The 16,923-nt window shown below is 36.4% G+C and overlaps 1 protein-coding gene across 17 annotated transcripts in view; it reads right to left on the bottom strand.

Annotated features, from left to right (window-relative positions):
- The window catches only part of LOC109098710 (SRC kinase signaling inhibitor 1-like), a 113,029-nt gene that overhangs the window by 31,222 nt on the left and 64,884 nt on the right, over positions 1-16,923 (bottom strand). For 14 of the 17 annotated variants that reach the window (XM_042719844.1, XM_042719848.1, XM_042719850.1 and 11 more), the window contains 5 exons: positions 15,870-15,896; positions 7,999-8,194; positions 5,434-5,726; positions 1,295-2,106; positions 192-284 (listed from right to left, as the gene is read on the bottom strand). In XM_042719844.1, the coding sequence (XP_042575778.1) occupies positions 192-284; positions 1,295-2,106; positions 5,434-5,726; positions 7,999-8,194; positions 15,870-15,896 (1,421 nt within the window). The remainder of the gene's footprint in view (positions 1-191; positions 285-1,294; positions 2,107-5,433; positions 5,727-7,998; positions 8,195-15,869; positions 15,897-16,923) is intronic. The other 3 variants (XM_042719845.1, XM_042719851.1, XM_042719853.1) reach the window with 1 other exon arrangement.

The raw sequence follows: 16,923 nt of genomic DNA, 5'->3' as shown, positions 1-16,923 counted from the left end.
GAACTCACAGTTACTGTGTACCATGTACAACGGTCTTTACGTGCCAAATGCTTATTGTGACTGACTTATCAGAAGCGTGTATGACTGAGATGGCTTTTATAGGTTGATTGTCAATGTGAGTGAGCATCTGATTGGGACTGGTTCCATGTAAATGGATCATAGATGGCTCTGTGGATGTAGTCATGTCTTACGTGCTGTCACTGTCTGGTGCTCGTGTAAGGACGCTCTGAACCAGTCCAGTCAGACTGGCTATCTGCTTCTCCATTGCCTCCATACGATCCCTGCTAACGAGACAGAGACAGAAAATGTATAAGTGTGCACTTTTTTAACATACATTTCCCAGGGTTTTTTGCTTACATTTTCTCTTAAACGCTGTTACAGTAGTAGATTTTCCATTACTGGCAGTCATATTTGTTCAAAGACAGCAACATTTCCCCTAACTGTGGATTGTCTAGGGCAGGGGTATTCAATCCAGGTCCTGGAGAGCCAACGTCCTGCAGACTTTAGCTCCAACTCGTCCCAGTCCTGAAGACCTTGATTACTTTGGTCCAAGTTTGTTTAACTGGGTGAAACTCTGCAAGACAGTGGCCCTCCAAGAGCAGGATGTGACACCTCTGGCCTAGGGGCATCACTCAAGATCTCTCAATAATGAAGTGCCAGTGCCTGGGCACAGGTTTCATTTTCTAGTGAGTAGGTGTAGCTTAGCACGGAGTAAAAATTGTTTAGCTGTTAGATCAATCTGTTTCAAAGAAAACTGAGTAAGAAGAATCCAATATCTTTAAAAAATGTGACACAACATCCCAGAAAATCCCAGTGAAAAGACAATGCCAAAAATAAATCCCATAAAGACATAAACAAGATAAAGCAAGATATTAAAGTTATTAAAAAACTTGTTTAAATCATGTGCCAACTTTGTCAAGTTCTTATTAATGCACTCTCTATATATTAATGGTTTATATATTTAAGATTTTGGGAAAAAATTGCTGTCTATGTAAGATAAGAAAGCTCTTGGATTTCATCAAAAATATCTTAATTTGTATTCTGAAGATGAACTTACCGATTTGGAACGACATGAGGGGTAGTAATTAATGACAGAATTTTCATTTTTGGGTAAACTATCCCTTTAATAAGGATATCTTTCTAGCATTTGCATAATATTAAATGCTGTTTATTAATTTATGTTAAGAGTGTGCAGACTGACGTTTAGGTCTTGTCCATGAAAATGTGTGTTTGTCAATGAAAAATTAAATAAATAGCCTCACATGCATGTACATGTACTTTTGCTAGTGCTCACCGTGTGTCCGTCTCGCCCCCAGATAATGATGACCCAAATCCAGGTCCCTTACTCCCATCTCCTAGGGGTTCAGAACTGGAGCTGGGTCTGGACTTCGGACTCTCCACAAACACCGAAGAGGAAACTGAGTCTTTGCGGAAGGTGGTTCTCACAGGCGACCCTCGGCTGGGAGACGCAGTGAACGATTCCCTGTCACGCAGCTGCACGTCGGGAATCTTCTGCGGGGAGGAGGGCGGCAGACGAAAGCCCATGCCGAGCGTGGAGCTGCTGTAGGTATCGGAGTATAGAGAACCTCCAGGCTTATACAGGCTGTCCTCCAGGTCGCTTTGAAGCGCCGCAGCAGAGTATGTACTGAGAGACCGCACTGACCCTCTGCGGTACAGACCTCCTGACACCGGGAAGCCGAAGGGGTCGGCAATGGTGGCCAGGGACTGAGTAGAAGCGATACTAAGCCGACCCTCGTGCACCAAGCTGTACGGATCAGCATAAAGACCTTCATTCTTTAGGAGGACCATGCCTTTACCAGACATCTCCTCGTCGGGTTTGACATCACGCCGCTCCAGGATGGAAGAGGAAGAGGGGTTTAGGCCTTGAGCCTGTCCGTGAGAGGGCGAAGGGTGGTGGGAGTGGGATGGATGCTGGGGACCCTGTGGGTGAGGGTGACCTGGACCAGTGAAAGAGGGGGGCCGACCTCCGCTGTAGGAGAGACGAGATCGAGAAGGAGAGCTGGAGGAGGGTGAGACAGTGGAGGAAGGGAGAGTGTTGAGGCGATGGGTAGGTGACGAGTCCCGGGATGAGTAAACCATCTCTCTCTAAAATAAAACAGAGAAAATAAATGAGCATTTTACGAATCAGAGCATTTTATGAATCACTGAGTAATTTATTTATATAATTTGTGTCCAAGTCATAGGAGAAAAAAATGTTAATGCATGAATATAGAAATGATTAAAGTACTTCAAACAGATAAACAAATAACCCTAATAACATTCAAAACATCAAAACATCATAACAAAGATCAAAGGTGCAAACTTAAATATATTATTTCAGAAATAATTATAAACTTATGTTACCCATAATGTTTTTTTAAATATATGATGCATACATAAATAATAATATATAATTGATATAATAATAAATATAAAAATAAATGTGATAAATTAAATAAATTTGATATCACAAAACTTATTTACCTCAAAATAATAGTGAACTATAATTTTAATTTGATGGTTCACTTTTAGTTGCCGGTCTCCATTGACTTCCATAGTATGTGTAAGAAAAACACAGAAAACACTAATGGAGACAACTGAAGGTGAAACATCCCTTTAAATGACATAATGAAGAGGAAGTGATGTCATCTGTGTTTTTAGAGGAGCAAAGTTCATAAATTGGCAATTTACTCTAATTTAACATTTTTTTTTTCATGCCAGAACCCCCCCCCCCCCCCCCCAAAAAAAAAAACAGGGCACATACATATATATCTCTATATACTTATATATATTATTTTTTTTTCTAAAAGAGTAGTTTTCTATTTTTGTCAGGTAGAATGTTTAAAATCACACAATAAACTAATCAAAAAAAATTTTTAAAATCCTACAGTAATCTAATGTAAAAAAATATTTAGGAGTGTTAAAGTGGATATTTGCAAAAAATTCAACAGAACAATTTAGTTCCATTCATAGTTAGGAGTGTTAAAGTGGATATTTGCAAAAAATCACTCAAAAGTGAAAATGAGTTGCTGACAAATCAAACATCTCAAAGCAGGAGCAATCCTCTGAGGTTAAGGACAAAAACCAAGAGCAGAGCTCTAGACTCATTGCTCCCATTCTCTCCTTCTCTCACTCTTTCTTTTCATGGGTCTGTAATTCAACTCTGGGGAGCTCCATTCACCCTATTCACTCCTTTCTCCCAGCCTAGCAAAAGCTACTGGCATAACATTGGATTACATGACACTGTATTCAGATTTCACCAGCACTTCTGAGTGAGCGCATATACTTTACTAAGCTACAATGAGCAGAAGGAAGAGCTTTTAAACTCTCAATTCACAAACACCAGGAAACCCACACTCATCTAATAGATCCTTTTTGCTGCCCTGTTGCGTCTCACTATCTTTCATTCTCACCTCTCCTTTTCTGCATCCTGCATATCATTCTAAAAATGTTATATCTGCTTGTCACTTTACTTGCATTTATTCTACAGCTTGTTTTGTTTTATTTTAAGGCACTCATCCATCTTTTTCTTTATATTTTTTGTTTCTTTTCCCCTCTTTGTCTCTGTTCCCCACGTCTGAGAGTGGTCAAACTTACTGAGGCATTACAGGGATATAGCTTGTTAGCCTGCGTACAATGGACACACTGACGTAAATGCAAGTACACACTCCAGGGAGCAGTTGACATGTTCTGTCTAGAGTTCTGTTGATGATAGAGAAATGGGCTTTATATATTCACTCAAACACACAAACAGTGAAGGGCTGTAGAGTTTCAACTCGAGTGGCAATTTGAACAGATTCAAATTGGTCAAAAGGTGCAATGAGCTTGTCACTGCAGGCTGCCATTTTTTATTTAAAATATGAAAGCAGCAATTAACCTAAAAAATCCCCTAAAGTTCCAGTTTATAGTCTATAGTATTTATCTACAGTATTAATTAATTTTAAAAGAAAACTGAAAAAAGGGACAATCACTCTCTCTCTCTCTCCCAGACACACACACACAAACACACACATTTCATAAACACTTAAGATGGGAATCGTAAGAACCAGGGGAGTATTTTCAAACTAGGGTTCTGTAAGTAAGTGCTAGGAGGTCATATTTTTAGGACTAGCAAAGTGCACATAATTAATTACATAGTTCATTTGATTTTTAACATATTACAAATAATATTATTACTGTTTTATTCTATCTAATCAGAAATCATGAAATTATTATTAAATTATTAAAATTGTTAAAAAATGATTAAATCCTATGGACAGTTTAAATGTTATACATTTTACATTAATAGTGGGTAGGAAAAATACTCTTGCAACTTAAAGTACATATTCTGCAGATAATGTTTAAAATATTTAATTTTCCAAAAACATTAAAATGTAAAATCAAATAAAAAAAAATAAACATATATATTTTAGAAACATGTTGTTTTTTTTTTCACACAGAATGGGTCTTTATAAATAAATAAACAATATAATATAAATTATATATATATATATATATATATATATATATATATATATATAGCTGCCTTTATATTTTATGACACAGGGATCATTATACTCCATGGCATAATAAAGTTTGAAAACCCCTGAATTAAGTGACTAACAATTATTGGTCTTAAATATATATCAAATAACCTAAACATAAACAATAGCACCTTTAGCTACAACAAAAATCTGTTGTGGATGTGAATTTTTAGCATACAAATCTTTAGCATCTCATTATCATAAACACAACCAGTCAATAATTAATTACACTGATTTAAGTCTAAATGAGTGAAAACCCATTCTGCTTTCCCAGCTCTGACAACACACACACACACACACACACACACACGCTCAGACATCAGTGTACACACATACAGTACACCCCACACAAACAGACAATAAACAGAAACATTTGCATACATGTCTAATGTTAGCTGAGAGACTCGTGTCTAATAGCAGTGGGTATGAGATGGTAAAGACGTCTCACACCAGAGAAGTAAAAACGAACATTTGATCAACAGAGTGACGCAACATGATCGCATTTCAAAGTCAACCCACATCAAACTCCTGTGGTAACACAGCGAGCTCACAAAGTGAAACGAACTCCCAAGTGATAGCCAAAAACTGTGCATAATTCAAAAACCTTCGAGTTCAAGAACATCCAAGTCTGAAAGACGTCGCTCAATGGATCAAACAACGGTTACTTCCCTTTAAAATATTTAACACGCAAAAAGAACCGTGACGTCGATTTGAAGGTTAGGTTTGCCTTTCATCTCGCCACATACTGCGATCTACATCCTTAACCTTGTGATATCTTATTTTGACTTGGGTAAGAAAACATTTTTTAAATATGGATCATGCTTGGCGCCTTCTTTTACCCATAAGCCCATGCTGAGACAATGTAAGATGGCAAACAACTGAATCGTTGAAAGCAGGATGAATATCTCACCCTGAGGTCTCCGTTGGCCAGATGTGCTGCAGGATAGGAGGCATAGATGGGCTCTTTGCGATAGATTTTAATGATACTGCGGTCCTGTATGTCCCTCACATCCTCCAGCTCGTAGAAGACGTTCCTCGCTTCGTCTTTGATCAAGATGGCCGTGTTTGGGGACTTCAGCATTCCCGCTGTCAGCTTCTGAGGGAACATGTGCACGATAAGTGCGTGTAAGGTCTCCAAACTATTGAGCTCGTGAGTGATATGAACACGTCTGGTCTCATCGCCAAACTGCAGGAAAAGGACACCTGAGAAGAGAGGAGAGAAGTAAGAAGAAAGTCAAGAAAGACCACCATGATCAAGATGAAAATGGTGAAGCATACGCTCCTAAATTTATGTATTTGAATGGCATATAAAATTTCCATCTATTTGGATTACGCAGTTTTATTATAAACTAACAAACTTAATATGATGTATACAGTATTTATCAGTTATACATAATATAACACAACATAAACTGAATGTGTTTTAAACACACAAAAAACAGCCTCAATACATAAATCCAATTACTTTCTGACTAATACATTTGAACTTTTTGAATTTGGCTTGTTCCACCACATCTTATGCCATATTCATACTTTTCTAACTGAATGAATTCAAATGTTTTTCACATTGAACAGGTTTATGCAGATTCTAAGCAATCTGAATGAATGCATTTAGAAGACTATTTAAATAAAATCAAACAGATGAAAATTGCTGATAATAAACTGTGCAGAAATCTTACCTGCTGCTTATCTGTTTTATTTATGTGACTGACAAATATAAAGTGTAAAATAGCATTACATTAGGTTTATTAGTCTGTTTATGTTAAAACTGTGTAATCCAAATGGATATCAATTTTATATGCAATTTAATTGCATTAATCATAAATGTAATCATACATATTTTTTAAGTGTTGTAAACTGCTGTGAGGGCTGTGTCAGCGACAGCAAGTCGCTCATGCAAGGCTGCTGAACTCCTCCTGCAGACTTTTTATCATTTGTTTTTGTCAGTTTATCTCAGTGCACTTCACCTAACGGGTCAGCAGGCGATCCTAAACTTCCTGCTGATGGGACAATAATCTCTCTGTGGGGAAGAGCTCCAACCGAATCACTTTCAGCAAATATTGAGCACTTACTGCTAACACACAGACACACTCAGCTACAGAACGTCAAAGAGATACTTCGCTCCATGGAAACCAAAGCTAAAAAACAAACTGTTGAAGGTCAGTTCATCTGAATGCATTGTACTGCTGTAATTAAAGCACTGCTATTAACTATCAACAAGTAGAAAACATTTCACAGTATCTAATTGCAGGACAGCGAAATGTCATCATCTGCCAAAAGCAAACCAGAACAGTGGGGCACATGTTTTTTTCCACTGATTCATTTATACCACCCAACCATTCAAACAAAGTGATTCAACAGAATGAATCAGACTTTCCGTCACCGCAAATGAAAAACAACAGAATGTGTTTAACTATTGTGTCATCTCACTCAACTGTAAATACAATGTGACATTTAAAGAAGTAATGTAACACCATGTCACATCACGATTAAAAATATCACAGATTTATATCCTGAGGTTAATCTGATTGGAATTTGAACTGTTATTGTACTCAGAGTTATTTACAAGGAAATGTTTATCATAATGAATACTAAATTGTCTATCAAACATTCAAGTAACTTTCTGCATAACCTTTGGGATGATGTTTACATTTTAACAAAGCGTTTTGTTTTGGAATTATTTTCAAATAGTTTCTCAAGTGGCTTAGAGATACTGCTGTTAAATTTAAATTGGTTAAAATGATTCAAATGATTCATTTGAAAGTTAAAGAAAGTCAACTGGATGAATAAGAGGCACTAGTGAAGTTGTTTCATTTTCTATTATTTATGAGCTTTGTAGGCCATTACAGGCCTCAACAGAAGAGAAGTACGTGGAAAATGATGTACACTACCATTCAAAAGTTTGGGGTCAGAAATATTTTGAATGTTTTTTTTAAAGTCTGCATTTATCTGACTAAAAATACAGTAAAACAGGGATATTGTAAAATACTATTGCAATTTAAAATAAATGTTTTCTATTTTAAAATATTTATTCCTGTGATGTTAAAGCTGAATTTTCCAGTCTTCAGTGTCACATGACCCTTCAGAAATCATTATACTGTAACATGCTGATTTGCTGGTCAAGAAACATTTCTTATTATCAATGTTGAAAACAGCTGTGCTGCTAAATATTTTTGGGAAAACTGTGATACACTTATTAAGAATTCTCTGATGAATAGAAAGTGTAAAATAACAGCATTTATTTTGAAATCTTTTGTAATATTATTAATGTTTTTACTGTCACTTTGGTAAATTTTATGCATTTTTGCTGAAAAAGTATTAATTTCTATCCAAATAAATAAATAACTAAATAAAAATCTTACACACTGACATTAGTAAAGTTGATAACTTATCCCTGTGTTTATGTGGGCATAAGCGTATTAGTCATTTGAGTGTCAGGTAAAGAGAGTGATTTACTGAGAGCAGTATATGTTACCTGGAGAGCGTAGTTTATTCTGGCTTGCAGAGCGGGAGAGTGGGAGGCTCTGACGGAAACGGTTCATGCGGTTGAAGCCCAGCGGCATGTCAGCCTCAGACATGGTCTCCAGAGACTCAGCAGATGCGAAGGACAGTTTAGACGCCTGGTCTGCCAAACCTGACTGAGTGGACTGGGAGTGACGTGGACTACGGCTCTAAATGACAGAGAGAGAGAGAGAGATTTCCTGCATTTCAAATGGCATGATGTAAAAGGCAGACATTATTTACTCAAAGGGAGAAACCAAAAGCAAATTCCTCCAACCAGAGTAAATTACACCTAAACAACAGCTCAAGCTCAGGGTGAGAAAGTAAGGCAGATAAAAAGTACCTGATTCTTTGTTTGTGTAATGATGGGGAAAAACAGCAATGCATTGACAGGAAAATCACTCACAAACTAACAAGTCTCTATGGATGTGTCTCTACAAACAGACTGAGACGCTAACTATTACACAGAACAAAACTGTCTGCTTCACTGTAATATATACAGTAATGGTGAATCGCACATCTGTGGATTTCTTGTCAGATGTTTCTGTTTATTTTGTAGCATTTAATAAAGAGGATCCACACAACCGCATCCTGGTGTGTTTCACAAGACACCTGTAATGAGCTCCCAGGGTGCACTGGGGAAAGACTGGCAAGCTGGTTTGCAGAGCAGGACACATCCACAAAGCGGCATCAACATACATCAAATCAATTCTCCTTTGTACTGCAAAAAATCTGCTTCTAAATCAGTATTTTTCCCTTATTTAAAGCTGAACATATTTAAAAAACTAGAAAAATTTACTTGAAAAGTGCATTTGTGTAACAAATATTATTTTCAGAGAATATAAAACATAGTATAAAAGTTTGGGTTCCTTAAGATATTTTAATGTTTTTGAAAGAAGTCTCTTTGCTCAACAAGATCATAATAGAACAAAATTAATACAGTGAAATTTTTATTATAATTCAAAATAACAGTTTCACTGTAATATATTTTAAAATATAATTTATTATTGTGATGACAAAGCTGAATTTTCTTATAATCCTTAATAATGTAATTACAATTTTTGGTTTGTTTTGTAAAGTCTTTACTGTCAGTTTGTATCCAATCAATGCATTTTTGTTGAATTTTTTTTAAACAACTTTTTTTTTTTTTTAATCTCACCAACCCCAGACAACAGTAGTGTATATCTAGAATTACTGTTAATTAACAATTTTTTTTTCCTGTTTTAACCATAAATTTAATAACATTTAGAGAAGTTTATACTAGATTTAAACTAGATTTAATTCACGAATAGTGAACAAAAACAAATCAGCTAATTCACATTTATAAAAATAAAACTTATAAAAGCAGGGTGTGTTATTTACACGCAAGGTAAAAGCTCACATACACACACACGCGCACACACATAAATGCTGAGGCACAGAAGCAGTGCTGTGTCTGTTCCCTTGCAGACAGTGTCTGAGCGCAAAGGGGCCAAGTTGAGCTGATAGATGACCCCCCAGTGTAACTATAATGGGGTCATTTATCCACAACAGAGAGCAGTCCGGGTGCTATTCATACACAAACGCACATACATACATACATCTATAAAATAAGAGCTTGTTTATCCACACAAAGATACATAGCCATATAGATTTCATGTATCCCATACTAAACTAAATGCTATACAAACTCAACAGAAAATAAATGTCTCTTTTTCAGGACACAGTATTCATTCATTCATAGGGTTGGGAATCGTTAGAAATTTTCCGGTTCCAGTTCCAATTCAGGTTCCATTAAAATCATTAAACAACTATTAAAAAAATAGTGGTAAGGAAAAATGCACAATACTCAACTACTCGGTGCTCAATAATGTTTATTACTTACTGTCAACTTAATTTAAAGGTTGGCAATGTCAAAATTCAACATATATTACAGTATACAAATTTTCAGGTTCCGATTCCGGTTCCATTTAAATTTTTTTTTTTTAGCCAGGGATCGGTATGTGGGACAAAATCGGCATTTTTTTTTATGAAAATCCCAAACAAAGAGTGGAGCACCGACGACGAGTTTGCTGCCGCACTATTTTACCTTCATTGAATGTAGATGCCTGTTGTTGTACAAAGTTATAAGTAATGTTGAGTAATGCAAGTCCAACAATCAGCATGTGCTTTTGCTAAAGTTTTTTTTTACACACACATATCAATAACATTTTGCTTTTCAAGCAGGAAGCTAAGCTGGTTGGCCAAATAGTCCCTTGAGGGCTAAGACACTTGTTCATTTCCCTAAATTAATGAAATATAAACTGTTATACTTATAACCATGTATACTCACACTCCATAATTGACACCAGCAAGCGAGAGGGTAAGACACAGAAAGAATAAATTCTGAACGAATAGGCTGTTCCCAGACACGTGCTGTATCAAGGCACCTCAGTGGGAAGTCTGTGGGCCAAGGAAAACGCCCAAGTATTATGTGGCAAAAAACGCTGCACAACAAGAAGAGGTGACCGTGTGGTTTCCCAATGAGGAAGATATGTGGAGAAGGACCGATTCCAGACCTTGGGGGAGGTTGAAATCTGCGGAAGCAGTGGATTGAGTCTGGAGTATGAAACAAAGAGAGCCACTAATCACAGGCATGTGCTTTTGAACCAGAAACAGCGGCAGAAGCGCCTGAGAATTGCTGGGCTACAGAGAACATGCATTAGCACTGGACTGTTGCTCAGGGGTCCAAAGTTACAGTTTTTTTTGCGGATGAAAATGCAAAACCATTTTGCATGTCATTCGGAAATCAAGGTGCCAGAGTCTGGAGGAAGGCTGGGAAGGAGAGCTGATCGTCATTGAAGTGCCAAATGCCTGAAAGTCCAGTGTGCAATGCAAGTACCCACAGATGAGTGATGGTAATTGGGGTGCCATGTCAGCTGCTGGTTTGACTGCGCCTTCATATTTACATGAAATCAAAAAACTTCAATGAAGATTACACTTCTCCCTTCACATAATTAATAATCAAAAACAAAAATCTTATAATAACAAAAACACACACTTCATATAGATAAAGGCAAATATGAGTAAATGAAAGAAAGCAGTTGAATCTGAGGACGTTCTTTGTCGAGTTTATAACTCAAACATGAATCTGCTATGAGGTTTGGGCAGGGTCAATGCAGCTAGCTATCAGGAGATTTTGGAGCACTTCCACATAATCAAGCTTCCATCTCTCTGAAAAGCTTTATGGACTTTGAAGACGGCGTTTTTCAAATGCACGACCTGGCACCAGTGCTCACAGTGCCAAAAACCAGCATGTGGGAACAGAATCAGGGATCCCTGAAAAAAACAGATACCCCCACAATGTGCTCAATCCCTGGCCTGCCAAAATCTCCACCTTCATCGCACACCACACACGAACTTCAGTTCCCAACAGAGGAAGGAGGACATTCATGCCAAAATACATCTGACTAGAACAAACTTTGAATTAACCTCCATAGCAGTAATACTAAATGCAACATGACGCAGTACAAATCTGAGAATGAAATCACTCATTCACTACAAAACAAAAGCACCAAAAATAAATCAAACAAAATTAAAAAAAATGAAAATAAAAAATTCACCATATACCAGTAAATGTAATATTACAAACTTTGAATTAACCTCCATGCAATAATGAAATTAATCATAATAAAATTAATGTCAAAATAAGGCACAATGTTCTGAAAGGAATTTATTTTTCCCGTTTTACCAGTATTTGTAATTTTACACTTAACAGATATGTCCTTAAAATTAATGGATACATTTCCATGTAATGAGCTGTCAGTACATTTTAATTATCTTTCATTACTTTTTTCATATTTTTTTTGAAAGCAAACAACATTGATATAAAGTAAACAACATTGTTTAGCTGTTCAGAGAAATGTGCCCAGAGGAATATTTTAATGCACAAATATTACACTTAGTTCAAAAGTTTTTTAATTCACCTTGTTTTATAATCCTTTATAATCTTAAAGAGCATTAGTGGTAAACAGATTGAGCTTGTTGGCTTTATATTATGTTATATAATGAGAAGGACCTGTATATATATATATATATATATATACACACACACACACACACACACACACACACACACACACACACACACAGAGTATATATACATATACACATATACTGTACATATTACACACACACACACACATTTGTACTTATACTAAAAATCCTGACAAATTTAAATTAACGTGGACAGCATAGCCTACATCAAGTTTTTAAAATATGAACTCATGTCGAAATCTCTGATTATTTAAAGCTGAGCACAGTATTATTGAGGTCTATTCTGAAGCTCTTTATCATTTACCATTATCTTTTTCTTATGAGAAAAACCTGAGAAAAAGACTAAAATCTGAGTCTGAACACCTAAGTAAAAGTCTCCATTAGTTCTCCATTTAATTTCATTGCCCTCTATGGGTAACGATTAAGATATTACAGAAACCTCTTTTGTGCATGTGGGAATGAAATTAAAAAAAAAAGACAGAGGCATATTTTTCTTTCCTTGTACATGAGAGAAGTGTGTCTATTTCAGATAAGATGATGGGAGACATAGTATAATATAAGATATAATGTGCACAATTTTATTAAAATAACATTATTAACTATTACAAAGAGACAGACAGTGAAGTAAAGGGATGAGATAGAGAGAGAGAAAAGGAAAGAAAATAATTGCTCTTGAGAATAATCTCTCTCTCTCTCCTGCTATTGTTAGACACAGGCTGAAGGCACAGCAGAAATTGCTCCAGCAAATTGCAGTAGATTGTGGCCTATTCAGTCCAATGCCGAGAGAGGGAAAAAGCAGGGAAAGCAGGGAAAATGTAAGCTGGTAGGTGGTCATAAAATGGCGGCATTCTTTGCACTTATCGTTGGGGACTAATAGCGATGATGAAGACTGAAATGATAAGAGGAAGAGAAGGAGGGCAATGGATTAGTTCAGCACACCTTTACTGTCTGCTGGAGGACAAGCTGTGAGCTGTCTCCAATACAAGAGATAACAGGTGACACTGTTGAACAAAAACAAAAAAATAATGCTAAACTGTATATACAGGCAGTGCGACGTGTCCGCCGGTGTACATCTTTGTTTATGTTGCACTTGATTTTTAGGATACCCTGAAACTAATTCAATGGGCTATATTTGGTAATGACTATTTTTGGAGAAGCTACTTTAAATTGTATTTCGACAGGCTACAGTACTTCAGTTTCTCCTAATACAGAAAACAGCTAATATTGAAACTACATATATTTTACATATTACAAAATAAATAAATAAATCAAAAAACTATTTCTATCGAACCCAGTCTCATTGGAGAATCGTGCCTCTACCCACATTTTTGCAGAACTTCAAAAACCTACCTATATCGAACATTCCATTCACTGTAGTTTCCAGCTTCCTCAGAACACTTATCATAGTGCATGATTTGTAAATTAACACATTTTAATGTTTGCATCACAGAACCAGATTTAAATGCGGTAAACTTGCTTAGTAGCACACCTGGTACAGCACTGCACTTTTGATGGAGAGAGCTCAGGTATGAGAAACAATACAAAATCTCAAAGACTTGTAGAAGCAAGCAAATAAAATGGCATGTTTTTCTTCATCAAATGTGTTTTTATGTCACATTTGCTTTTGTTAAAACTTTAAGTTATGTCTAGGGTAGTAAAAGTATTGGTTCTGGATGAAACTGAACTGAACTGGACATTTTACTTTGAAATTATTGCGAAATGTGCAAGAAGTGCACTTGACAGGAATGATACAACAGCCCAATTGTTTTCCCAAGTTGTATCTGAAAAATATTCACCTGGCACCAACACAACCAAACTGGTAAACACAACTTCACAGCAAAAAATAACAACTAATAAAACAAATAAAACACCATAATTACACAAAACGCTGTGATAAGCAGCAGAATTTAGCAAAACGTGTCACTAAAATAAAGGAAAACATGTCACTAAAATAAAGGAAAACGTGTCACTAAAATAAAGGAAAAATACTAGTTACTTAAAAAGCCAGAAAAATTGGAAAACAACTAAGGTATTGTCGAGATAGTTTCGTAGCATCACTACTTGAACTTAGCTACTCCACAACACTGTCAATGATGAGCTCTGCCCTCTCTTCACTGTTAGCATATGGCTAGCTCTAACGATCTGAAACAACTGATGAAGAAAAGAACAACAGAAAATGCTAATGAACCAGCACTTAGACATCAATACACATTTCTAGATACGAGGAAGTTATCAAAGTAAAAAACAAGGCAGCACAAATGAGAGCGGAACCAAACCAACAAATCACAGCTCTGACAGTAATTTGCAGAGAGGCTAATTTTATGTGGCGTAACCAGCCAGGGGACGTTTGCTTTAACAGGCATCTGTTTGGGGCCTCAGAATCTACACCTAAAGGAAAAAAAAATTCTGAAAACATCTGACAATTCATCCTACCATGACAAGTACACACAAACATCAGAAGAGAAGAGAAGAGAAGAGAAGAGAAGAGAAGAGAAGAGAAGAGAAGAGAAGAGAAGAGAAGAGAAGAGAAGAGAAGGTCCATAATTCAGGAAACTAGACAAGAATAGAGAATGTAAACATTAAGTATTGGGTAAACAATAGAGTTTGAGGTTTATCATGTTGCAAGGGATTTGGAGGGTCAGGTCAGAAGGAGTCCATTAGTCTAGAAAGTCTACAGTGAAACTAATAATATGATGATTCACAAACCCAACTGAGATGCACAACACTAGCAGAAAAACACAGCAAGATCTCATTAGTCCCAAATCAATGTCGACATGTACTCAAACGTGTTGTCTGCATGTTATTCAGTGTCTGGATAGTCAAATCTCGAAAAAACATGACATTGCCAGACATAATGAGAGAATGAGTGTGTGTTTCCGTTGACAGGAGGAGTGTAACATGAGTAAATAAGTGTGAGAGTGAATATGAATGAACAGAATCAGGAGGATCGGATTACTGAGTCTCAGTCTAATGACACTGTTTATCACAGCCTAAGGCCATTTCCTGTGTCCTTCTACAACATCGCTACAGATAATAGACATTTCATCCCTGATAGAATACATATCATTCACAATATAGTACAGGTTCGATAACGAGGGATTTGATGGAGTACGTAAGCCTATAAAGTTTCTGAACCATCATCCTACCAGCACACTCACTGCTGTGGCTTTCTGATTATTTTTTTCCTACAGTCTCATTCCCTGGGTTTTTAAGATGCTGTGACAACTTAAAAGAAATCTAGTTTTTAAAAACCTCTATGTGTTCAGTTCTATTAAGTTGACTTCAGCTGTAAGACTTTGATGGGTTCTGTGGGCAGGTGTGTAAGAAAATGAAGGAGAGGAAAAGAGAGATACTGTAGATGGAGACAGAAAGAAAGAAAAGGGGAATGAGATTTAGAAGATAAAAAGCAGTGAAGCAGATCATCACAAATCAGACGCTGTTCGCCCCACAGATCAATGACCTTAACACACCTGACACGTGATACTCACCTATTCAACACAATAGACTTCAACTGTTTTTATCTGATGCTCTTTGTAATTACTACTGACTATCATTCATTTTAAACATTTAAGGATGTCCATGTGAGCCACCAAAGGATTGTTTTTGTCAGATTTATCTCACTTTTAGCAACAATTATGTCCCCGCTACTCAGCCCAGACAGAATCTGCTGTCATTTTTTGCATTTCTTTATTAATTTTTGGGATGTAATGTGCATAAAACTACAACAGACATCAATATACACCATGTACATACAACATAAGAACACACAAACAGGTATCAAAAGAACAAGTTTTTGATATAGGAACACACAGAAGTAATCAAAGTACCGACCTTAAAGCTCCAGTAGTTTGGCTGTTGCTATGGAAAGAGAGAGAAGAGAGAGAAAGAGAGAGAGCGTTACTTAGACATTTATCTCTGTGTGTGGTGAAACCTCATGAAATGACACAGTCACCATCTCCAACCATCTTTTGTGATAAAAGATTGTGAAGGAAAATATGAACAGAGAGAGAGAGAGAACAGATCCCAGTGAGAATATCTATCAAAATTTACTGAGAATTTTGGACTCACGTTCACTTCAACTCGCTCTTAATAATAAGCGATTGTACGTAACTACAACAAATATATTGCATAACTTAAGGCCCCTTTACACAAGCAAGGTAGAGCAGCTCTAATTACTGCTTTATTATTTATTCTCTAATTACAATATACTATTTTCATTCACCATGTGATGCAATACGTATTTATACCACCAACGCTAATGTACAAAATTAAGGGCAGAAGGATTTTTTTATGTAAGTCTCTTATGCTCATCAAGGCTCCATTTTTTGATCAAAAATACAGTAAAACACAGCAAAATATTACTTCAATATGAATTTTCAGCATTTACAAGAAACAATTGTGCTGCTTGTTATTTTTTGTGGAAATTTTGATACATTTTTTTTCTCCAAAATGATGACTATAAAGTTCAAAAACAACATTGCTTTGAAACAAAAATCTTTTGTAACATTCTAGATGTCTTTACTCTCACCTTTGTTCAATTTACATTAAATACAGTTAAAAAACTTACTGAGTCGAAAACTTTTGGTAGTGTATAAGCAGCAATAAACAGACTTTTTACACCACATATGTGGCGTCATATGCAGAATAAGGACAGCATTAAAGCACATGGTGACACAGAGACACATAAATCCTCTAGTCTGGTCATCATATGGAGCTGTTCTGAATGGGCTGGCCCTCTAAATGAGTCTGCATGAAGGTATTTTGAGGCTTTCTCTCATCTGTCCATCAGCTGCCCTGTCTGACAGACTAACTGACAAGATTGCAGCAAATGAGAAAAAAATTAATTACAAAGATCCCCTCTGTGTCTATGCTTGGCCTGCTGCCC

This window comes from Cyprinus carpio, chromosome B3 (assembly GCF_018340385.1).
Source record: "Cyprinus carpio isolate SPL01 chromosome B3, ASM1834038v1, whole genome shotgun sequence".
Taxonomy (NCBI): domain Eukaryota; kingdom Metazoa; phylum Chordata; class Actinopteri; order Cypriniformes; family Cyprinidae; genus Cyprinus; species Cyprinus carpio.
The sequence above is the reverse complement of the archived record's forward strand: the minus strand, read 5'-3'. Positions and strand labels throughout refer to the sequence as shown.